The sequence below is a fragment of the Embiotoca jacksoni genome, unplaced genomic scaffold, assembly GCF_022577435.1.
Source record: "Embiotoca jacksoni isolate LCO1_2020_lvr unplaced genomic scaffold, fEmbJac1.0.p SCAF_16, whole genome shotgun sequence".
Classification (NCBI taxonomy): Eukaryota; Metazoa; Chordata; class Actinopteri; family Embiotocidae; genus Embiotoca; species Embiotoca jacksoni.
Window position 1 is genome coordinate 14,371,051 of NW_027185296.1, and position 24,979 is coordinate 14,396,029.

General features: G+C 41.8%; 1 protein-coding gene across 1 annotated transcript; it reads left to right on the forward strand.

The window, feature by feature from the left end:
- The first annotated feature begins 253 nt into the window (after positions 1-253).
- On the forward strand, positions 254-24,979 carry LOC138199111 (desmoglein-2-like). Its single transcript, XM_069151058.1, has 14 exons — positions 254-350; positions 5,483-5,608; positions 6,433-6,588; positions 8,358-8,496; positions 10,510-10,679; positions 11,112-11,246; positions 12,815-13,000; positions 13,147-13,700; positions 16,610-16,752; positions 17,223-17,444; positions 18,163-18,402; positions 18,650-18,783; positions 19,812-20,132; positions 20,254-24,979. Exons 1-14 carry the CDS (start codon positions 294-296, stop codon positions 23,614-23,616), a joined length of 5,946 nt encoding a protein of 1,981 aa, XP_069007159.1. The 5' UTR covers positions 254-293; the 3' UTR covers positions 23,617-24,979.

Consider the following 24,979-nt stretch of genomic DNA (forward strand, 5'->3'; position numbering starts at 1 on the left):
CCTCTGAAACCTCAGAGCCGTGAACAGACACACCTTTGAGCCTATGAAGTTATGCAAGCATACATACAGTGTGTGTGTGTGTGTGTGTGTGTGTGTGTGTGTGTGTGTGTGTGTGTAGTGGGGTGGGGGGCGGTGGGGCACATATACATGAGCCGGGAGGGGGATGAAGCAGACTTAGGTGTGTCTTTCAGAACAATTCCTAAGGATTCATCAGTTTATTGTTCTCTGGTAACCAAACTCAGAAGTCCTCAGAGAGACGACGGGCCGGTCGACGCAGCAGCTTCCCTGCACTCATGGCTCGGTGTTCGCTGGCTGAAGTGGGTCTGCTGCTTCTGTTGGTGCTGGTCCTGGTGAGTAAACAATGAAGCTACTCAATAATTACAATCGTTTACCTCTGGCCAGATCTGTCCTACATCACTGACAAGTTTTTTTGCACTAAACTGCTGACCATTGCACTGTTGTTGTTTCATTTTATTTTGTATATACTGTTATCTTTTAGTGGTGGTAGTTGGTGGTATAAACATTTTATATTTTTACCTCAATTTTTATTGCCATTTTTATTGCTTACCCTGTAACTTTACATGCTGCTGTGGCGAAAAAAAATCCTCTTGTGGGATCAATAAAGTAAATCAATCAATCCAACGATGCATGTCAATCAGTTGTCACTTTATCTGTTTGTTTATTAGATCTCAGCAGATATAATTTCTCTTAAAATATTAAATTTTATTTATTTTCATGTAAATCTGTGAAGAAGCAGTGTTTCACGTTTCTCTGGCAAATAAACTTTTGCAGTTTCACAATAGATTCTGAAGATGACACCTGTTTTCGTCAGGCAGGATGTTTCACTCAGTAAAAACACATTTTAGCTTGACGTGCAAAATTACTTTTCCACAGGAACTCAGGAACCTTTAAAAAGGCAAAGAAATAGTCAGCAGGTGATTTGAAGAACCATCTATCCCCGTGATCATGTTTGATCTGTGGGCCTCATCACCAGCTGTTTTTAAGAAAAAACTTATTCTTAAAAAACACTTGGGATCATCAGTTTTAAAGCCACCTATAATGTTTTTATTATTATGGTTTTGATCTTAAGTAACAAACAGTATCTATGCACACTCAAAAGTACATTTCTGCACATAGTGCTGACATGTTTGTGCAAAACAATTTGTTATTGAATTTTCTTAATTTCTACAGTTATATAATATTAAAGGATTTAAATTATATTTTATTAAATATTTCATAATATTTATTTTTATTATTTTGCAAAGCATTGTGGTTTTAAATAAACACTCCACTCACACTACAAGGACCGGACGACAGATTTGCTGTCCAAGTTTAACAGCAATTAACTGCTTGTTGGTTTAAAAAAAAAAAAGGCAAAAATAATCTATTTGACTTTTACAGTGTGAATGTTTAAAGCTCACCATTAATCTCATCAAGGAAACAGGTTTCAGTGCATCTTTATTTTGAAAAAAAGAATACATGTTAATTAAACATGGCCCCAACAAGCCGTGCCACCTCCAGCGGTCTCCTTCTTATTCTTCTGTAGTTGGTGGTTTTTTTAGCCTCAGAATTTAAATCAAACCACTTAAACTTCATCAGCTGTGCAAAGTTCTCCTGATACATCAGTCACTGACAATGCATTCAGTGCAGCTTTTAAAATTATAAATCATATACTGACTACTCGGGCAGCTCTTTTGCTTTTTGTTCTTTTCACTTTCCGCTGCAGCATCTAAACTTCAGAACTACTTGAGCTTTTTCATCATCTTTGGATTTTTGTTTCCATGTTTCTCTCAGTTTTTCTCTTCGACCTCACTGTTTCTGAGTCCTCAGGTCATTAATGGAAGAACCAGCACACGCTTTCCACTGACGAGGACACTGGTAATCATTAATATAGACCACAGGTCCGAACAAATCTGCAGTTTAACAACAGGCAATGAATCTGACGTTGACTTTTCTAAAGGACCTTCCCTAAGAACAAATTTAGGAAAAAACGTTTGCTGGATGTTGATGGATGAGGCCCATTGTTGTTTTTGAATGAATTTCTCATGTGGTTGTCATACATAAACCACACTTATGGCTTCCAGCAGGTCCTCAAAAGACACTGATTGGTCCTCCCCTGATTTGGATACAAAAAAACGCAACTTGAAGTTGGACAAAATTGATTCTCACATGATTTTGTGATTTATTTTACGGTAAAGACTGCTTGCTGCCTCGGCCACAAAACCTGAAGGCGAGAACTGACATGAGTCCTTAACAGGGCCAAGTGGAACAGCATGCTGTGAGTCTGAGCCCTGAGGGCCTCCATTTGTTTTCATAAATGATAAGCTGAGTGAGAAGCTGCGGGTGGTGGGTGGGTGGAGGGGGTGGACACGTCCACCGTCTCCTGGATCACTGACTACCTGACAGACAGACCACAGTTTGTCCGTCTGGGCAGTGTGCTGTCTGATACGGTGGTCGGTGGTACTGGAGCTCCTCAGGGAATTGTTCTGTCTCCTTCCTGTTCACCTTCTACACCACTGACTTCCAGAACAACTCAGAGTCAAGACATCTGCAGAAGTTCTCTGATGACTCTGCAGTGGACGGATGTATAAGGGATGGACGGGAGGAGGAGTCAGTGGTCGGTGTATAAGGGATGGACGGGAGGAGGAGTCAGTGGACGGCGTATAAGGGATGGACGGGAGGAGGAGTCAGTGGTCGGTGTATAAGGGATGGACGGGAGGAGGAGTCAGTGGTCGGTGTATAAGGGATGGACGGGAGGAGGAGTCAGTGGTCGGTGTATAAGGGATGGATGGGAGGAGGAGTCAGTGGTCGGTGTATAAGGGATGGACGGGAGGAGGAGTCAGTGGTCGGTGTATAAGGGATGGACGGGAGGAGGAGTCAGTGGACGGTGTATAAGGGATGGACGGGAGGAGGAGTCAGTGGACGGTGTATAAGGGATGGACAGGAGGACGAGTACAGGGCAGTAGTGGAGGACTTTGTGGAGTGGGCTGGTAGAAATCACCTGCTCCTGAACGTGGCCAAGACCAGAGAGATGGTGGTCGACTTCAGGAGGAAGACGACGGCTCCACAACCGCTGAGAGTTCTGGGAGAGGAGGTGGACATGGTGGAGGAGTACAAGTACCTGGTGTCTCCATGACAACAGACTGAACTGGAAGACCAACATCAACGCTGTCTACAATAAGGGGATGAGTCGACTCTTTTTCTTGAGGAAACTTCGATCCTTCAATGTGTGCAGCGAGATGTTGGAGATGTTCTACCATCTGTTGTGGCCAGTGAACTGTACTTCGCTGGGGTCTGCTGGGGGAGCAGCATTGGAGCCGGTGACACCAACAGACTTAACAAACTGGTTCAGAAGGCCGGCTCCATCATTGGCTGCAAACTGGTCAGTCTGGAAAAGGTGGTGGAGAGGAGGACGCTGAACAAACTATTGTCCATATTGGATAATCCTGACCACCCTCTCCACCTACTGCAGGGACAGAGGAGGACGTTCTCCAAAAGATTCCTCCAGCTGCTGTCACAAGGACAGATACAGGAGATCATTCCTGATACAGGAGATCATTCCTGATACAGGAGATCATTCCAGATACAGGAGATCATTCCTGATACAGGAGATCATTCCAGATACAGGAGATCATTCCTGATACAGGAGATCATTCCTGATACAGGAGATCATTCCAGATACAGGAGATCATTCCAGATACAGGAGATCATTCCAGATACAGGAGATCATTCCTGATACAGGAGATCATTCCAGATACAGGAGATCATTCCTGATACAGGAGATCATTCCTGATACAGGAGATCATTCCAGATACAGGAGATCATTCCTGATACAGGAGATCATTCCAGATACAGGAGATCATTCCAGATACAGGAGATCATTCCTGATGCAGGAGATCATTCCTGATACAGGAGATCATTCCAGATACAGGAGATCATTCCTGATACAGGAGATCGTTCCTGATGCAGGAGATCATTCCTGATACAGGAGATCATTCCAGATACAGGAGATCATTCCTGATACAGGAGATCATTCCAGATACAGGAGATCATTCCTGATACAGGAGATCATTCCTGCCGACCGCAATAAGACTGTACAATAACTCACCTCTGGCAAAATCCATCACATAACAATAACACTGTTGTCTGTGTTCTTGATTGTTTGTATATAAAATATATAGATATATTCTGTACTGTATATACTGTATATATTGTGCATTTTATATTTAATATTTTTTACTGTTATTTTATTGCTTTTTATTATTTTATTATTATTTTATTGCTTTCCTGTATGCTGCTGTAGCGAAAAAAATGTCCCCTTGGGGATTAATAAAGTATCTACCTAACCTAACCTAACCTAACCTAACCTAACCTAACCTAACCTAACCTAACCTAACCTAACCTAACCTAACCTAACCTAACCTAACCTAAAAACACAACACACAAGCAGGACAAAGAACTATGAACCTCTGAGAGAAGCAGTCAGCTGGTGAGTCGATGCAGTCGGACTGGCTGCGTGTTTCCAAAGGTTGTCGAGCTGTAAAAGAAGTTTGGGCAGATCATATGTGTCCCTGTTGGTGTGGTGATCTAAAGTATTTAGTAGTAAAGTACTTAAATACATTTATTTATATTATGTTTATATAGTTAGGATGAGCCAGTCATTATTGTTAAGTGTGGATGTGTGCAGACAAGCTGGCCTGCAACACGCGGCCTGCCCGGCGTGTCGTCACCTTTTATGCTGCTCTGCTGCGGCTCGGTTGTGCGTGTGTGTAAATCATTGAATCGATGGGTTTCTCTTTGACAACATCACCAGTGTTGAAGTTTTGAGCTCGATAAGTGATGACTTGTAAGCAAAAAGCAAGCAGGTGTTTTTTGTTCACCCGCGTACAGAGCGAGATGCTTCGAGAGCGGGAGAGAGAGAGCGGCGGAGAAATCCTGCCCTTCAGCTGGTGGAGTGTCGTCGTGATATAATTAGAGCCAACACTGTGTTTTTACTATGATTATACAGTACAAATATGACCTCGGATCGTTTCCCTGTGTATTCTAACGGAGAACCGCGCGCAGAACGTACTGCACACACCAGGCGTGACCTGCTGATTATTATCATTTTATCGTCTATTACATTTGTTTCTGTTCCTACAGTTAATCAGCACACTGCCTTCTGGCTGTGTAGATTCACTTCCAGTATTCAGGGGGCTTCTAGTTTTCCTTCATTTCTGAGATTGGTGGCTTCTCTGCACAGAATATGCTTTTGAATATGTTTTGACAAAGTCTGAATTCACTCAATCCAGCCATCAACACAAGCTGCATCACAGCCTGCAGCTACACACAAATAAAGACGTCCCAGAAGTGTATTTTTTGCACTTCAAGTTTCAAAAAAAAATATTTTATGTGCATAAACATCGTGAAAAAAAACGACAAAAATATTGTGCTTGCGTGCCTCCTGTGTGACATGGTGCAAATATCTCCTCTGTGGTTTCAGACGGTCGGCACAGAGGCACGATGGAAGAGGACGAAAACGCTGACGAGGAAGAAGAGAGAGTGGGTCCTTCCTCCAGCCAAGCTGAAAGAGAACACCAACTACACCGATTGGGAATACATCGCAAAGGTCATTTGGATTTGACTCATTAAAGTCCCAGATTTAGCATATGGTGGCCAAAGTGTCTGTATGTGCTTTAAAGATCTTAAAAAGTCAAACAAAGAATTGCTGTCTATCCTACGGAGTGCTGCTCTCCCTCGTACCCTACAGCGAATATACCGGTTTCCCCATTTTCACTGTTCCCAGCCCTTATCTGTGCCTCATAGTGGTGATGTCACTGGGCTACAGGCTAAAACATACTCTCAAAGACATGTTTTTTGAATGGTTGGGAACAAGCTAAACCATACTGCTTTTACCAACTGTATACCAATTGGCAAAAATGCCCCAGTTTACTGATTACACCTCAAAAGGAGACTAAATGAACTGCTGAGCAGAACCTCTGGCAGTGTGGGTTTCTAAAACTGCAGCTTCAACACAGTACCAAAGTTCAGGCAGGATATCGGCCAACAGCAGCGCTACACTTCAAGTTTGGAACACAAATTTACTTTTATGCCTAGAGTTAGATAAAAAGTTGACGCTATGAAGCTATTAGTATTTAGTTACCTTATTACATGAAGCTCGTAGTAGATATTTTGTAACGTATGTCTTTGGTTTGGTAGATCTTTGAAAAATGTATTGGGCTTCTTTTTTCTTTTTTTTTACACCAATGGCTGAAGAGGCTGTTATGGTGCAGTCAAACTGCAGCTATAATGTATTAAATGTGTTTGGTATGAGGGAATTAATTATGTAGTTCATAATGAATCCCACATTCAGACTGTTAATGAGGAAAGAAACCAAGATGAACACTGCATCAGAAGTGTATTTCTTAAATTCACTCGTTTTTTTGTTTTTAGATTCGCTCTGACAAAGAAATAGAGCAAAAGGTGGAGTATTATCTCACTGGACCAGGAGCTGACAGATTTCCCTACAACCTCTTTGTGGTGGATCATAACACCGGGTTTGTACGCATCAATGATATTCTGGACCGGGAAAAAACATCAGTTTACCATGTAAGTATTTCTCAAAGGGGATTTTTTTTTTTTTTCTCATTTGCTATCGTGATGATGGATGTCTGTGTTGTCCATAGCCAAAGCTCCAAACTTAGAGGTGACTATATTCAAAAATACTCACTCCGACACCCCAACTGGAGCTGATTTCCAACATTCAAGTCAATGGCTCAAATCCCACTGGATGCGCAACAGTTTGCGTCAGCAGCATCCCAGAAGCTGCTGCACTAAAGATAGGCGCAACTCTATTTCTGAGAAGCTGGACAAACATCATGACAAGCTGCACAGGTGGATCAGCTGGGCAGGAAGTCAAACAGAGTAGAGCAAAGAGTATCCGTTCGATTTTCAAAATAAAACACCCGGTACAGCCTCCCGATCATTCAACCACAGACTGGATATAAAAGTGTCCGTAGCTGCCAAATCTGAACAATGAGTCCGATGCAGAAGTGTCTTAAGCTGCAATACCACCAAGTGCCACCAGAGGTCGGCTCCAAAAAGCCTCCGACTCCATAGACTCCCATTCAACTTCTCTCATCAAATACAAAGTCAATCATTTTTTTCCACTAGTCATGTTGGTGTACTTCCACTGAAAAAAAATTATACTTTGGACCAGCCAAAAAAAATTCTCTAATTCGTTACAGCTACATTTTTCTCAAATTATATTTATGATTTGGTAAAACTTAAAATTTGTATTTAATATCAATCAGAAATGTTTCTTTTACCCAAGACAACAAATGTACTTTAACACAAAGTAAAAAAGATGATTTAGTATAAAGACCATACACCATTTTTCCCTTTGTTATAATCAATTCTTTCACTTTGGAAAGAAAGTAATATTTACAATTTTATCTAAATCAAGTTTTTACTTTAAGATAAACACATACAAAAAAAATTGTTGCAAGTATATTTTCTACTTTAGAATAAACTAATTAAAATACTCTAATTCTGTACAAGCAAATTTATTAGCTTTTCTCAAGTTAAATTTTTGATTCAGTACAAACTATAATTTAACTACATCTTAATACACACATTTTTTTTGTCACAAGCAAAACGTTACTTGAGGTAAAGTCACCCCTTCTCATTAGTTTTCTGGAGGTCAATCTGAAAATAATCCCTCATTAATTAAAAAATAAGCTTCAAAAAGACCTGTTTTTGGGGGCGTGTCTGTTTGATTGATGAGATAGGACGAATCGAGGTGGAGAAGTATCCCGAGCTGGATGACGCAGTGCCGGTATTAGCAGGACATTTGGCAACTTATCCATCACCTTTGGTTGCATGCTGTGTGTGGGCTTCAGGTGTCGCTGTGTTATTCAGAACAAACTACAACTGCTATTTAGTGCCACAAGAAGTCCTCTGCAAGGAATCTCAGAAAGTTGATATTTTTTATCAAAATTCAAGAAAGTGTTTTTGCATGTAGAAAAATATGAATGTGTAACTGTCGTACTATATTACTGCTCAACATGTTCAAAGATGTCTTCCGCCTTTTGAGCTTCTGCAGCGAGCACAGAGCCGGTTGTAGGAACCGACTGAACCCATTTCAGCTGGGTTGACTTAGAGCGGGTTGCCTAGTAATTAGGCATTAGGTTGGTTCAATACCGGGTTTCTCCTCTCTGCATGCCAAAGTGTCCCTGAGCAAGGCACTAAACCCTGAGGCAGCAGGCGAGCACCTCTGTCGTGTGTCAAATATTGTAAAGCACTTTGTAGACAGTTGAGGTAAAAAGGTGCTACGTATGTGCATACCATTTAGTCTTTATCTCCTCATGTTCGTGCAGCTAAAAGGGGTTGCTAAATACCAGAATGGGACCACGGCAGAAGATGACATCCCGCTGACTATCACAGTCCTGGACCTGAACGACAACGCTCCTTACTTTCATCTGCATACTGGGAACATCTCAGAGTCAAGCAGGAAAGGTAATTGTAATATATTCACACAGAACATACCGGGGAAACATGCTAATAGCAAAATGAGAGTGATGAGATGGTTACAACTGTTCCTATTGGATGATGAATCCTGCTTCACTGCGATTGGTTCATAGTAAGCAGGTAGTTTGTCAGTACAGACACAGCATGTGCAAAGTTTGCCTTCCTTATAGCAGAACCTGTACGTCTCTGGTATGCTGAAAAACACTCTGAGCTATTATTATGTTATTTTACGTACATATTGTACAAATCAAGATCGTAATGCTTAACTTTATACACCTTTTCACCATCGACCTCCTTCTGTGATGATGGGACACACAAACTGTCTTCTACACTTTTGGTTATTTCCCTTTGGAGATCTGTGTATTCTCGTTTGGTCTTGTTGGAAAAACATAATGTCACATTTTTCTGTGACTAAATCAGAGGTCAGAAACATTTCAATCAAAATGAGTAATAAGCATGAAAGCAGACTGTTAATAGTTTATTATTAAACTCTTTACAACATGTAACTCATAAGGAAGACGTTTTTCCCATAGTGCAGTTGTTAGTTATTCAGTCATGACTGTTTAATCTTACTGAAAAGATGCTTTAGATTTGAGACCAAGGTTTCAGTGATATTAACATGGTGATGAAATGTTTGAATTTCTGTGCATTTACTTAAATGATGTCCCACTCCTAAACACTGGAGTCATGTATAATGTGTTAGGATCTTGTAATATTTTTCCATACACTGCTCACACATTGAAGAACTGTATTGTTTGTTGAAATGGTTTAAGCAGCCTGTGTTTGTTTTCCTGACAACAACAACCTTAATTATAATGAACTATCCTATGAAGAAGCAGACCGAACGGCATCAAAAACCGCTGATTTATCATTTGTCGTTGGCGTCAGAGACCCACAAGGTGTCCAAAGGTGTTTAAGATGTAAATCAGTCCCTCCAGGAAATCACAATCTTGCGAGTGCAATAATTAACACAAATTCAAGCAAACTCCGCAATATTTGCGAGAGCTTGCAATAGTTTAAAATTCCCGCAATTTTTCCACAAAAAATGTAGTCAGCTGAAGCTGTGCTGATATTTTTACGATATAAAGTAAACAGAGGAAGCCGCAACAAGCAGAAAAAACAGAAGTGGTGGGGTTTGCGGAAAATGTGGCCTTCACAATCAAATTTTCTAATTAAATGCTTGTTATAAATAGAAGTGATTACATATTATTGTATGTTAAAAACATTTATCCACACATCCAGTTGTCAGAGACGTCTCTTTGTTTGTTTCATCCAGCAGGTCTATGTGTTGAATGAACATGAATTAAACAGCATCTAAAGCTCTTATTTTGACAGCAGGTGAAGGTACGTCACTATAGAACTACAATATTTCTGATGTGCAGCATAATTATTATCATAGCAAGTGATTACATATTTATTCTTTTATCAGGTAGTGCTTTAATATAAATCGAATCTTTCTTTGTCAATCAATTCCTGCAATTTTCCGCAAAGAGATTCTTTAAAACTCTAAAAATTAGAACAACATTTTCAGAAAATCCAGCGCAAAATCAAACATTTTTGATCACAACAATCACAAAAAACTCCTAGAAATCCTGGAGGGACTGGTAAGGTACCTTATGGCCAGAAAAGATCATTTAATGTGTAATCTGCTACTTGGTGAGTACTACCACAATTTAGTGGTGCCACCGTAATGGTGTTTTATAATTTCTTCTTTAACACCTGCTACAAAATTTGCTGTGCATACAAACACTTTAGCAACTGGGATGATCCAATAATAATCTTAAAGCTTTTAAATCTTTTTAAGTCCAAACTTTAAATTTGGGGTATTTAAAAAGGCAGTTTATCGATCTGAAATGGACATGATAGCATTTTGAAAGGACTGGTGAACCATAAACTGCTCTCAACTTCCTGTAAGTACAGTTGAAATTCATTTTGAGATTCATGACAGATTTGACCTCCTTCTGTTCGATTTAAACACGGTTTGCACACTCTCCATTGCAGGAACCTTTGTTATGCAGATCGAGGGTAACGATGATGACCAACCCGAAACAATTAATTCTCGCATCTCCTACACCATCATCAGTCAGAAGCCAGCAGGTGCAGGTCAGATGTTTACTTTAGACGAAAAGACAGGAAAACTGTACGTCAAAGAGCCCACACTGGACAGAGAGGTAAAGCTACCACTCACTGCACATGCAACAGAACACATTGCACATATGAGCGTCTTTATTTTCTTTATTTTTTATTATTTTTCCTCCCAGCTTACTCGTGAATTGTTTCTCTGTATAACGCTGTAAAGTTCTGCTGTAAGGACTTTAATGTGTTAGGTGTCATGAAATAACCTGTGTAGTGATTTGGCGCTATATAAATAAAATTGAAAAATTGTTAAATTGAAATTGAAAATCAAAGTATTTAAGGTTTTACAGCAGCACTTCGCTACCCTGAGCTATATTTTCACCTGAGGAAGAACACACTGTTAAATGGGATTAACACCTAATTTAATGAGTTTATGTCACCACATTTACAGAATTATCATAGTTTGTCTGTTAACGTTAAAAATGTGGGTGTAATTCATGCTTTGGTTTCCTGTTTTCTACTGACAGACTCATGATTTCTACCAACTGGTTATCAAAGGAACTGATATGGGAGGAGCACCTGACGGGCTGTCAGGAACAGGAACTGTGGAGATTAAGGTCCTGGACATTAATGACAACCATCCCACTCTGGAAAAATCTGAGGTAAAGAATTTGTCCTCAACTGTGCAGTAGACACAGACACACAGCGGTCACAGTTCAGGAACATGCAGTACATCAGAAAACGAGAGAGGGAATAACAATTAAAACAGCTGCTATGTCTGGAGCTAATTGACCCAAATGCCACATGTGGATAGAAAATTATGAGACCCAAGCCTGAACTCTTCTTCTGGTATTCAAACTTCATCTTTTATCCTTCCGTTTTTTTAACTCAAGAACATCAGGTTGAAAACTGGGCTAAACCTGTTTATTTTGCTGGCATCAAGTTCACCAATGCAGTTTTAGAAGCAGTTTTAAGTAACGGTCAAAAGCAGGAAAAAAAAAATTCTTAGAAAGTGTAATTTGTAAGAATTAAATCCCATCTTGTAATACCACTGTGCACATTCAGGGGCGATAGAGAGTCACCGTAGCGCCCAGGCAGTCTGTTGAACGTTACACTGAAATCTGTGACCCATCAGGTCATGTGACTGGCAGTGTTGATTGGGTTGGTTTGGAATCTGAAGGGGGACAGATTTCAGTGCAACACCAACTCTCACTCGTTCTGCGGGTTGGTAGAATATAATTTAGACACTCTTGTCTTGCTATTAGTTAAAAGTTTTTTTCTTTTTTTTTTTGTAACTGATAATTGTGAATTTGGATTGTATGGACCCAGTAGAGAAGACACAAAAAAATATCGACCGGTTTAACAGAGAACTTGTTATTGTTATTGGTTGTTTATCTCAAATCATATAGAAAGAAAACAGCCAAAACCATATTTTATCGCTATTCATAATGTTTTTCAACACGGTTTGTGTTGTCATTGGCTGCACTAAAAGATCCGGTTTGAATCATCCAAAAAAACATTGTCTGCTACATAAAAATATAGATATGTTCATCTATGGATAATAGTTACTGTAAGAATCATTCTTCTATAGATTAATTCGGATTGTTTTGGTCTTTTATTAAATTCGTTTGGTTCTCATTTATTATTGAATGTTTAGTTTGTTATATTATGTAGTTCACAGTATATTTAGACTGATTTATTATTTGAATGACCTTCTAATTTGTTCGTCCCTCTCCTCATATCTGTGCACTCTAGTCATGAAAATAAGAAAATGTTTAGGTTAGAAATAGCAAACTGTCAGGGGGATGGTTGCACTGTTTGATAACTGAGGGTCTGAGGAGTTCAGGAGTTAGTGTCAGGACAACATCCTATATGATCGGGATGTAAAGAGCAAAATCTCCACAGTTTAGTGGAGCTGCTTCAAATATCTGGGAATGAAAGTTTATTGTTGATCTTTGGGAACAGGATGGAGTACGTAACATAAAACTTGAATCTGTTTAGTAGCCTTGGCTTTCAGTTGCTTCTCAATCTGAATTCCTGTGAATTCTGGTCAATGACTGTTTCTCACGTGACGTTTTCATCTGGTGCCATAGACAGCCACTGGCATCTGTTTACTGTATTCATAAGTTTTGTACACAGAAAATGACAGAACTGACTGTAAAACTACACGGTTTTACCACAGAAACAGTTTTTCACTCCAGGCTGCACGTTTAAATTTTGCTGTTTGCAGTATGCCGGCTCAGTGGATGAAAATGTTCATGATGTCATCGTGATGAAAATCAAAGCTCATGATAAAGACCTTGAACACACTGATAACTGGCTGACTGTCTTTAAAATCGAAAAAGGAAATGAGGACGAACTCTTTTCCATTGAGACTGATGAAAAGACCAATGAGGGCATCCTGAAGTTGATCAAGGTATTCAGCTACGTGTGACATGGCTTCAAATATTTTCTCATTTGAATTTGTTTTTATTTTAATCATTGAAACTGCTCTTTCCCTGCATCTTTTTTCTTGCTTTCTTCTCTCTCAACCTAATTCATCTTCCAACTCGGACCAAACAGCCTGTGGATTTTGAATCAATCCAGAATCTTGAGCTCAGCCTGATGATTTTGAATGAAGCTCCTTTTACGATGGGTGGCGCTATTGTCACGGATGTGGACGTTGATGTTGGAGAGAGTGACTCTTTAGCCACTGGAGCTGGTGCCGGAGCTGGAGTCGGAGCTGGAGTCGGAGCTGGTGTAGGTGCAGGAGTACACCTGGGAGTCAACTTGGGGTTGGATGTAGATTTAGATGCTGACCTGGATGCAGGACTAAAAGCTGCAGGAGGGCTTGGCCCTGGAATTGGGCTTAAGCCTGGTGTTGGCCCTGGAGTGGACATTGGACTTCAACCAGGCATCAAACTCAGACCAGGGAAAAAGCAGAAGCCCAAAAAAACGGGGGGGCCTTGTTATCCTATTAAGATTTCAGTGAATAATGTACCAGAGGGTCCAGCATTCTTACCCCCCACCAAGAATGTTCCAGTTTCTGAGGACCCCAATGAAGCCCCTGAAAATGGCGTGATCACTGTGTTCGGTGCTATCGATCCAGATTCCGGAAAACCAGCTGAAAATGTCAGGTTAGTCAAGTTGCATTTGTCTACAGCCAAGCTAGCAGCTATGTGAGACAGGACTTAACCCATGACCTTGAACATGTTTGTAACTTGTACCAGGTTTAGTATCTTGGCTCTGTGCTAACATTTGCTAATTGCTATTAAGCACAATGTAAAGCTGAGGATGATGAGAACACCAACAGTTTTGTAGATTGGCAGGAATGTTGTCATGAACCAAAGTACTGTACAACACTGACATGTTCAGGTTGTGACACTGACCCAATGGTTTATGAGACATTCCACTCTATAACCAAATACACAATGTTTAGCCATATGAAAGGACCACCAAAAATTTCAGAAACTGCTCCTGTTACATGTAAACGGTGAGTAGGACTGTGACGTGCACTAAGCAGGAGGAAGCTATAACCTTCCTGAGTAAGTATTCAATAATTCATCACTTGATCATCATTACCACCCAAGTTACACACATTTATGTGTGCGCTGGTCCCGGCGGGCACACAACAATTTCACCCTGGACAGGACCAGGGGAGGCACTTCAAATTCTGTGTCAAACTCAGGGAATCAGTAAAAGAGACCCTCGAAAAGCTTCAGAAAGCCTACGGCCATGAAGCGATGAGCTGTCCGAGGTGTTCTGAGGAGAAATCTACGTTTCAGGACGGGCAGAACGTCATTGTGAGAGATGGAAAGAGGCGCGCTGGGTCAGAAACCGCATCGAGTTGGTTTCCTGGACATTTCTGGGTTGTGCTGCGTGAACTCGTCCCCCCGGTATCAGACTATCAACACAGATTTCTACTGTGACCTTCAGAGGCGTCCGAGGGAAAACATTTGCTGCAAAACTACCTGAACTGTGGCGCAAGGGCAATTTTTTTCCCCCCAACCCAACGCCACCGTGTTTGGCCGCCTGTGACTCACTCGACACATTTTAATGTGCGCCGTCCGTTGCAGTTACAGGTGCATGAAGAAGTTGACGTGCGCCTCGATCGGCACTCTCAAAAATGACTCAGGTGTTGATGACGATCAAGTAGTGACACTTACTTTACTTACTCACCAACCTTACGGCTTTCCCTGCTCCCTGTACATCACACTGCTGCTTGCTGTTCCCGCACAACAGGAGCAGTTGCGGAAACCCGAATGCTTTAATCCAATTTTATAGGAAAACATTGCTGAGATATATAACTCCCATCCCTACAGCTATGCCAACAGCATGGTAGACACGGCAGTAATAGCATATTGTCCCTCATAATTAAAGGTCCCATATTCAATAAATTCAGACCTCTATTTCTTTGTTGTTTATAAAGCAGTTCTTTGAGCTATAAATACTATGAAAGCATCAGAATCTGGCTCAGAGACTGTTCTCTGTGTGCTGTTTGGACTTCCAAAAGTTTGAACTGAAATTAACTGCGTGCCAATACGAGGTTGTTTTTGTTGGTGAAGGTTGCGACAGTTCAGAGTCACCTGCCATCACTTTCATGTCTGTTATCGTGTTGAGTGGGAGAAGTGAGCGTCTCTATTGAGATCGACCACAAACATCATCTCTGTCAGATATAATTCATAGTTTCGTTAATGTTCCATCATTCCGCGTCTGAAGAATATTTCTTTTACCTCGCTGTAGTTCAGCTGTTTTCTATTCTGCTTAAGAAATTCTTCATCCTCTTAAAAGTCCTGCTCCCTGATCATCACACTTTTTCACGTTAGGAGCTCTCTGAAGGGTTAAGATGTTTTGTGAATAACTTTTATCTTTACAAAGATTGACTCTTAACTTTAAGAGGAAATTCTGAGAAAACGTCACATTTTCCTGGAATTTCGTCACTCTGAGGAACTTTTAGTCCGATGAATCTTTGTGAATACGGTGCCTAGTGTTTTCTAGTTCGGTCCTTATCTGCCCCCATGATGCACACACAAACACAAGCACACAAACAGAAACACCAGAAGCATAGACACAGGGGTGAGACAGAAAACCAAACAAAAATCCTGACAAAGGGAAGTGGAAAATGTGGGACCCTTAGAACAAGGGGTCACAGTGAGATAAAAGGATTTTTACAAGTGTAACTCAAGCCAGGAGAAAATTTGCTTCCCAATAAAAAAAAAATGGAAGGAGTTCGGGTTAATGTGTGATAATCAGTGAGCTTTAGAAATATTTGGAGGAACATGACTTTATTTAAGACAGACTGACTAGTTGTCTCCCTGTTTAAGTGAAATGTATTAAAGTCATCCTAACGACTTACACTCATCAACGGAGTGAATTTACATTTTGATCCTCATGGTGAACTATTCTGTTAAACAAGTCACTACTGTTGATTAGACTCTTTAATACAGGGGTGTCAAACTCATTTTAGTGAAGGGGCCACATACTGCCCACTTTGATCTCAAGTGGGCCAGACCAGTAAAATCATAGCATAATAACGCAGACATAACGACAATATTTCTCTTTGTTTAAATCATTGGTGAAGGTTTTTGGATGATAAACCCTATTTTAAGGTCTTTCTACAATAAACTAGAAACATAAAGAGCAAAAACTCAGACATCAGCCCACTGTTTATCTGCCTGGGCTCTCCTCTGCAGATTCCCTCGCTTTGTGATGTCACAAAGCGAGCAGTGAGCGCTGCTGCCTGTGGCAACGAGCGCTGCTGCCTCCGGAGCAGACGTCGCATTTACGCTGTTTTGGAAGCAATTACTGGATCGATTAAAAAAAATTACAAAACGTCATAAACCTCTATATTCTCATAGAAATGCAATTTATGTCTTTCTGTAATTTTCACACTTAGCAAAGTCATCCGGCAGGCCGAGCTGGACCCCCGGGCGGGCCAGATCCGGCCCGCGGGCCATATGTTTGACACCCCTGCTTTAATAGTTCTTATTGTTACTTTTATTATTTATTGGGGTTTTTTTTGCTTTACGTATCTGTTGTGCTCCAGCTATGCCAAAACCTACGATCCAGACAACTGGTTTACTATTGATGAAGACACAGCGGAGATTCGACTCAAAAAGGCGCCAGACAGAGAGTCGTCATTCTTGGTGAACGGTACCTACATCGGCAAGATACTGGCAATAACTAAAGGTAAAACCATGGTCACAATAAAGCTTTCCGTTCTGCTTTCTTGGTACGTTTCTGTTTGAAGAGTTCTGCCTTCCCCACCGAACGACTGCAGTTCGTCATTTAACTTCTTCCCACCACATGTACGTCAATGAGCTGAACGAGCGGCTCATAAATGGGGTTTATAAAATGAAGCACACTGATCGTGACAAAACCTGTCCAACCACTTTGTGACTGGAGGCATCTCAGCCGGAGAATGAGTGAGGAGCCCCAGAGCAAAACGAATTTACATCCCCTGCCAGTTTAAACAGACCTCCGAAGAAGTTATGAGAAGAAAACATTTTGAAATGGTTACAAAACGGCATTTAACGTATGGAATAGTCATCAGAAATCCTTCAGCAGGAAACAGCTATCCACCACAGAGTTGATGTCTACAGTGCTGTGTCTTCCCCGTCTGTGTGCCGTTTAACTAACTGAGCTGTTCTCCTCCTCAGAAATGCCGTCAAAGACCGCCACGGGAACGATCGCCATTCAAGTAATAGACTCCAACGACCACTGTCCCACCCTGACCGCCAGCCAAACCAGCACGTGTGCTGATAAAAAAACTGTTTACGTCACTGGCTTTGACGAAGATGTGCATCCAAACTCTGCTCCGTTAACATTCAGGATCGTCCCTGAGGGGACTCGAGGCAGTTGGGATGTTGAGGTCATCAACGGTGAGAAAACAGGTTTTAGATCTGAAGACTAAATGGACTCATTGTCTTTGCTTTTGCATTAGTGATTGCTGTGACAATTATCTTTTAAGGACACGCATACTGTAACTTAGATCCTACTTTTAGCTTGCTTTATTTCTTTTATTTTAATGTCTTAATAACTGTTTTTAAATGTCCTTTTCTTTTGCCTCATGCTTTGTTGCTTTTATGTGAAGCACTTTGAATTGTTGTTGAAATGTGCTGTACAAATAAACTTGCCTTGCCTACCATAGAGAGTGAGGAAGACATAAACAGCCAATATGAAATTATTCAGTGAAGCGGTATAAAATAACTTAAGCATGTAACCTATATGTGACATGAAACTACAAACAGGGTGTCAAATTTTAAAATCACACCAACAAATTCATTTTTCACAAAGTACAATGCTGATCAATCCTTGAATCTAATTGAAAATTTAAATATTCTGGATTTTAATGTCAATAATTTCAAGAACAACAGTATTTATTGAGTGCTGCAATAGTTTGACCTTCATTTTGTACTATTTCTACTATTCCATGTAAAACCTGACAGACAAGTTCCAGATGAATACTATAATCTCTTTTTGATGTGCCTGTATCTGCTCACTGTTGTTATAGGTATCACTATTATTACGAGCTTTACTAGGGTCAGTAGTAACTAAGTGCTGTGTGTTTGACAGCTCTCTATGCTTTGTTGTCTCCAGAGACGAGTGCTGCTCTCCATTCACTCGAGATGCTGTGGCCCGGCACATACAAGCTGCAGGTTGAAGTGTCTGATGCTCAGGGTCTGTCCTGCCCGGTCAACGAGGTTTTCACTGTGGATGTTTGTTCCTGTGAGGGAGCAGAAGACTGCAGCAGAAGGACAGCCAAACTAGTAACGACATCATCTGAGCTGTCTGCACCAGCTATCGGCCTGCTGTTGACCGCAATGTGCTTACTGCTGTGTGAGTTGCACTTCAACAAATACTATTGTGTATAATATTTACTTCTTTGTCTTACAAACACATGCTAAATATGTTCTCACTGTTTACATGCAATGCTAGTTTTTTGCAAGCCATTAAGTGTATTTAAATGAAAAAGAAACCTTTGGCTATAGCGTTACTTCATTACTGACACAACAACATGGAGACCCCCACTCAGATCTACACCTTATTTTTGCTTAAATTGTTTCTTCTATTCTTCTCCATGCAGTCATCCCACTTCTCCTGCTGTTTTGTCAGTGTGGAGGACCAGACACTGTCTTTCCTGACATGTTCAGTGATCTGCCATTTGACACCAAAGAGCACCTCATATCGTATCACACTGAGGGAATCGGCGAGGATAAGGTGGGTCTGCATGTTTTTAAGAAGAAAAGTATACCTTTATAAACTTTTATTAATTTGTCTTATTTTACCAATACTCAAAATCAGATATAATTCCAGTATTATTGAAAATAAACCAAGCAGCAACCAGCAGTGACGTCCCCCATTGGTTTGTGAACGTTATAAAGCCTCCAGTTCAGATTCTGTCCGTCACCATCTTTGCTAGTTCGGAGCGGTTTGGAGCAGGAAGTGACCATATTTGGATGAGCTGGGGGAGGAGCCAGCGGTGGATCTGACCGATCTGATTGGAAACCTGACGATACTACGTCCCGCCCACCGATAGCTGTAACCTGACTGCACCACAGGCCTGTCAATCAAACAGACACGCCCCCAAAAACAAGCTTGTTTTAAGATTATTTTCTAATGAATGAGGGATTATTTTCAGATGGACCTCCAGAAAACTAATAAGAAGGAGTGACTTTAGCTAACAACACCGAGATAACTGATGGACACATTTTATTCACTTTGGATTTGATGAGAGAAGTTGAATGGGAGTCTATGGAGCCGGAGGCTTTTTGGAGCCGACCTCTAGTGGCACTCGCTGGTATTGCAGCTTAAGGCACTTCTGCACCTGTCTTATTTTTCAGAGCCGGAAGCTACGAACACTTTTATATACAATCTGTGGTAGAAACCAAGCTGTGATGTTAAAGGGGAGGAGGGTTGAAGACAGTACTTTGTGTCACTGGGATGTCAGATAATCTTCTCTCACAGATCCACATAAAGACAAACAGGGAGCTTCAACTTTGGACTAATATAACAAACACCTACAATTTGGCAAGAGAGGTAGTTGTGAAGCTTGTTAAATCTACTCTGTGATTAGTCAAACTTTTCTTCTTAAAAACTATTCTTCAACCTTTAAAGCGGCTGGTGGTGATTTGGAATTTGGATTCTAATGCCAGACCAATGTTTTTTTGCTACCCCACCCAAAGTCAAAATCATGCATAATATCACGTGTTCATTGGTAATATTCAGTTTTTTCTTTTATATTTTAGGTCGTGCCACTCCAAAGTGCCCCTATTATGCTGGATACCCACAAAAAAGTTCAGTCAGCTCAAGCATCAAACTTCAAAAATATGCATTCAACAAACACAGAAACTCATCTGACAACAATCAACAACGAATCCGTATATAAGTTTCAAGACTTTGGATTCAATTTGACGGAGATGGACAATCCCTACGGGTTTTCAAGGGAGTCCTTCAACCATGGCACCAGCAGTGCTTTCAGCAGTAAAACATTTGGTGTCCAACACACGGAAGCTCTATTTGAGGATATAGCACTCCCTGACACTGTCCTCAATGATTACTACTCACAGGTAATATGCTGGCTGTGCATTCAGCTGTTTTTTTTTACCACAGGACTTTCACATTCACACATTTGTCGAAAACTTATTGACACCATTGTTTATTGTGTTTTTTTTTTTTTGCCCCAAACAGAAAGCCATGTGTGCCTTACCGGTCAAGGACGGTCTGTTGGAATATGACTATGAGGGCCAGGGCTCTCCAGCTGGCTCAGTGGGCTCTTGCAGCCTTCTGGAGTCGGACAATGACCTGCAGTTCCTCGATGACCTCGGACTGAAGTTCAAGACTCTGGCTGATATATGTTCCCCTCCTACACCGAAACCCAAACACTCCCTGACATACAAAACCGCAGTTGATGTGGTTGAACCGGTTCTTAAGCCAAAACTTGAGCGCATGGTTGAGACAAAGCGCACTGACATCAAGACAAGAGAAAGTACAGAAGTACATAAATCAATGTCATCTACTAACATATTCAAATCATCTGTCAATACTGTCAGCACTGCCCCACCATCCGTGACACTTCCTCGCTCCAAGGTTACTAACATCAGTCGTTCCTCTACCGTTGGTCACTCTGCGACTCTGCCCTATCCAGCTCAGACAGTTTTACTACAACAGCAGCCAATTTACTACACCACAAGCCCTGTCCTGCAACCACTTCAATATGCAGTCCAGCCACAGCTACAGAACACGGTTCTGCTGGCAGATGGGTCCCATGGAGCCAATTTTCCGGGCCTGTACCTAGTCAGTGGTCCCCAAGGTGCTTCAGGACTTGTAATCGGTGGACCCCAAAGTCCTTCAGGACTTGGAATCGGTGGACCCCAAAGTCCTTCAGGACTTGTAATTGGTGGTCCCCAAAGTCCTCCAGGATTTGTAATCGGTGGACGCCAAGGCTCTCCTCCTGGGATAGTTGTACAGGATAGTAAGAGCCCCCAAAGCCCCACAAGCCCTGCCAGTCCAGTCAGGCCTATGCTGCTGTTACCTGGTAGCCCACTTATTTCCCAGGGTTCAGTCCCTGTGGAGGGCTGGAAAATAATGGGGCCAAATCCTGATGGTAATTATGTGTTGATTAAGAGTGGTCCTGATGAGGCAAAGGGGTTGAACCCAGGCTCACCTCAGGGCACTTTGCCAGGAGGTGCTAACCTGGAAAAAGGGGCTGCTCCCCCTCAGGGGGTTTTAGACTTGGCAGCCCAAAGCAGCAGTCTCAGTGGCCACGCTTTTGCTAAGCTGGGGGGTGTTGTAGCTGTAAATACACATTTGGGGAAAACATGTATTGGGCAGGTGCCAGGGCACATGGGATTAGGGCAAGTCACTGTTTTGGGAGTCGGTTTTGGGCAGTCAGTAATTGGGATGGGACATGTGGCGACGATGCAGCCCAAAGACATACAGGCTGAACCTTGGGAAGCTGGGATAGGAACAGTTGGAATTGGGCAGGTGAGCATAAACCAGTTTCAAGGAAGTCATCCATTCAATCCAACAACTAATGAAAATGGTGTTCCAGAAGCCTGTAGTCAAGCTTCACCAAAGAAGAAGGATATTATAAATCTGTTTGGGGACAACAGCGATCCAGTTGAAGAAAAACATTCAGAAGATCTGATCACCTACACACCAGATGCTGAGGGTCTTACAAAGGAGACCAACGTTGCATTAGATGATAGTGAGGATGTCCAAGAGCGTCCAATACAAACATCAGAAAAGTCTTTCATTATAAATCTGGAGGAAGTTGTTGGGAAATCCTCACCAGGGCCAGATGTATTTCAGATATCAGCTGAGCAGTGTGACACACTGGTGGAGAAACCAGGAGTTACAAAAGACATAATTGTGCCTGATGCATTGAATAAAATCTCTGAAATTCCAACAACAGAACCTGAAGATGTGACAACAGAACCCATCGACCCACAAGAGAATGCAGAAGAAGCTCAGGCTCCAGAATCAGCAGAGCAGAACAATCATGTCTCGTGCACAGAAGTTGTCCTTCCTGTGTCAGAGGTCAGCGATTCACTTAAAACTGACGAAGAGAAAGAAGAGAAATCCACATGTCTTCAAGAAGAACCCACTTCTACTTCAGACAACCTCGACAATGTAGAGGGTCAAATACACAACAGGACAGAAGAAAGTGTGGAGACGCAGGAAACAGCTGCTTCGACAGAAGAAGGAAAGTCTGTTCCGCTCATAGTGGACAGTCTGGAGGATAAAAGCTCTGAAGTTGGGTCGGAACCTCAATTTAACAAAGTCCCAGACGATGGTACTGAAAAGCAGCAGGAGGAAAACATCGGTCTAATAATGGAGGAGGTTGTCTCAGACTTAGAGACACATGAGGTAGTCACTGCTTCCTGTAATGTCCAGGCTGAAGAGAACACAGTGGAGATGTTTACTGTCACCGGTGAGGTGATGGATTCTGAAGAAGGACTCGGCGCTGCGGGTGATGAAGAGTTTGTGACTTCTTCAGATGAGGTTTCGACCGACACTGTGAATGAGTCCCAAGAGAGATCCCTACTGGATCAGGAAGCAATGCCAGACCTGCAGGTGAATCATAGTGAAGGAGGTGTAACGGAAGAAGATCATGCAAAGACAGATGATGATGATGATGATGATGATGATGACGCTCAAAAGAAAACATCATTGCAACCTGTGAGCACGCTTTTAACAGAGCAGGAAGGAGATCACGGTGACCCACATTTTAGTAATGACACGCAAGATGCAGAGAGCACTGGTTCTCCAGTGGAGAACAGTTTCATCTCAGATGACAACACCGGTGATGAGGAGAGAGTTGTAGAGAGTTGTGATGTTGTAGAGGAAATGGGCTCAGCATTAGAGCAAAATATAAGCTCCTCAGATGACCAAGAAGAAACGAGTTCTCCGTCGGGGAATCTGCTCATTGCAGATGATGATGCAGATATTGGAGAGGAAGATGAGCATACTACGGAGGAAGAAGCATCACTTGTACAACACCTTAGCATGTCAAATGATGGAGAGGAAGGACTTCAAAGAGAAGATGCTGCAAGTGTGATTTCTCTAGTGGATCAGCCCATCTCAGACGACGGAGTGAAAGAGGAAGCTGTTGTGGAGGATGACGAGTCTCCTGCACATCACAGAACTTCTGTCTCTGGAGAAATACGAGATCCAGTCCACACGGATTCTACAGTAAACTACGACATCCTCTCAGACGAGAGTGTAGGTGACGGAGAGGAAGACGGAGAGGAAGACGGTGAGGAAGACGGAGAGGAAGACGGTGAGGAAGACGGAGAGGAAGACGGAGAGGAAGACGGAGAGGAAGACGGAGAGGAAGACGGAGAGGAAGACGGAGAGGAGGCGTCACCCGCACAGACAGAAACAGAAGGTGTACTGGGGTCGAGCCCTCATGTGGATAATCAGTGTGTGTGCTCAGTTAACATGCATGATGGAGAAACAGAGGAGTCTACTGTGATGTCACCTTTAAAGGAAAATAAAGACACCCCAGATGACCAAGATGAAGAGAGCGCAGAAGAAGAAGCATCATGAAAAAGCTGTCGCACAGAGGAAGAAATCTCAGTAAAGAAGACACTGACTGAAGATACCTGAGGAAGAGCTTCATTTAACGAGTCGATGTACAGAGATAAATCACAGATTGGTCATGATAACAGAAATGCCTCATTAGGTGGGGTAAAGGGTTAACTCTTCTCAGACAGGAGACATAACTGTGTGTTGTACCATGTAGAGGAATGAAGAGTTAGTGAGGGCTTCTGGATAATGATGCCACACCTTCAGTGGAACTATAAGCATCCAAGATGGCCACAGGACGAGTTTGCATGTCCACTTCAGTCAAAAGGGGCCACTAGCAGTTCAAGTTCAACAAAGTGAGGGCGGAGATCTCACTTTGGAAATGGGCAAATTTGAGTTTTAACCAAGAGATTAGAGAGGGATTCAATTCATCTTCAACAGAGAGTAAAGCAGTGGAGAAGACCATGTGTTCAGGGTTGAGAGTAGGCCGAGGCACAAGTGCAATGTCCGGGATCGGTGAGGGGCTCCGTTACCGTCGTCCGGATGACGGCGTGCAGAGTTAGACCCCAACACTGTAGAACAAGCTGGTTTGATACAGGCTGTGAAAAGCACCAGAGCAACTCTGCTCAGTCATCAGCTCTTCAAAACACATCCAGGAAGATTAAAAGGGACTCCAGCAAGTCCTCAGAGCAGAAAAGTTGGACAAATCAATGCTTTGGGGCTTTATCGTGATAATGTAGATATATTACAGCTTTGATATATCATAGATCCATTAGACCTGTTGTGTGGTGTTACTTGGTGTCGAATGACAGCAGGTTCTTCTTTTGTCTTTTGAATTCTGGGTGGTAGGTAAAGCCTTTGGTTTACAACAACATTGCATATTCACCCTTTAATATCTACCTAATTTATGTCATTTTACCATACAACATTTGAATTATAGGTTTTTCTTTGCACTTATTGCAAACTGACATCTAAAGAAACGTTACCTTATCGTTACCAAACACAAGTCCAACTGGTGAAACGAGAAGCCGGAGAAATGGTGTTGGAATTTGTGGACATACTTTCCTGTCTGCACCTGCATGTGGGAGTCGGTGTGGTGAAGATGATCTGATCTGCTGGTCATGTTACCGCTATTCATGAAACTATCACTGTTTTTACTTTAAAAAAAAAAAAATTAAAAAAGGGGAATGCTGAGTACGGTCACTTTGGTATTGTAGAGGTCAGGACCCGGTGTGAGTACGTGTGTGAGTGTGGTATTTGTGTTTGACTAATTATTGTTCTTTTTCAGGACAGTAGATGTTCTTTGTCCCTCGTGGCATTAATGTGTAATATCTGCTTAACTGTTGGACCATGAAATGATGTAAAACTGACCAATAAAAATGAG

Excerpts from the sequence above, each read along its gene's own strand:
- LOC138199111 (XM_069151058.1), top strand. The coding sequence starts at position 294 with ATGGCTCGGTGTTCGCTGGCTGAAGTGGGTCTGCTGCTTCTGTTGGTG. Across the intron at positions 11,247-12,814 it reads CCACTCTGGAAAAATCTGAG|TATGCCGGCTCAGTGGATGA; the intron begins GTAAAGAATTTG and ends TGCTGTTTGCAG. Across the intron at positions 13,001-13,146 it reads GCATCCTGAAGTTGATCAAG|CCTGTGGATTTTGAATCAAT; the intron begins GTATTCAGCTAC and ends CGGACCAAACAG.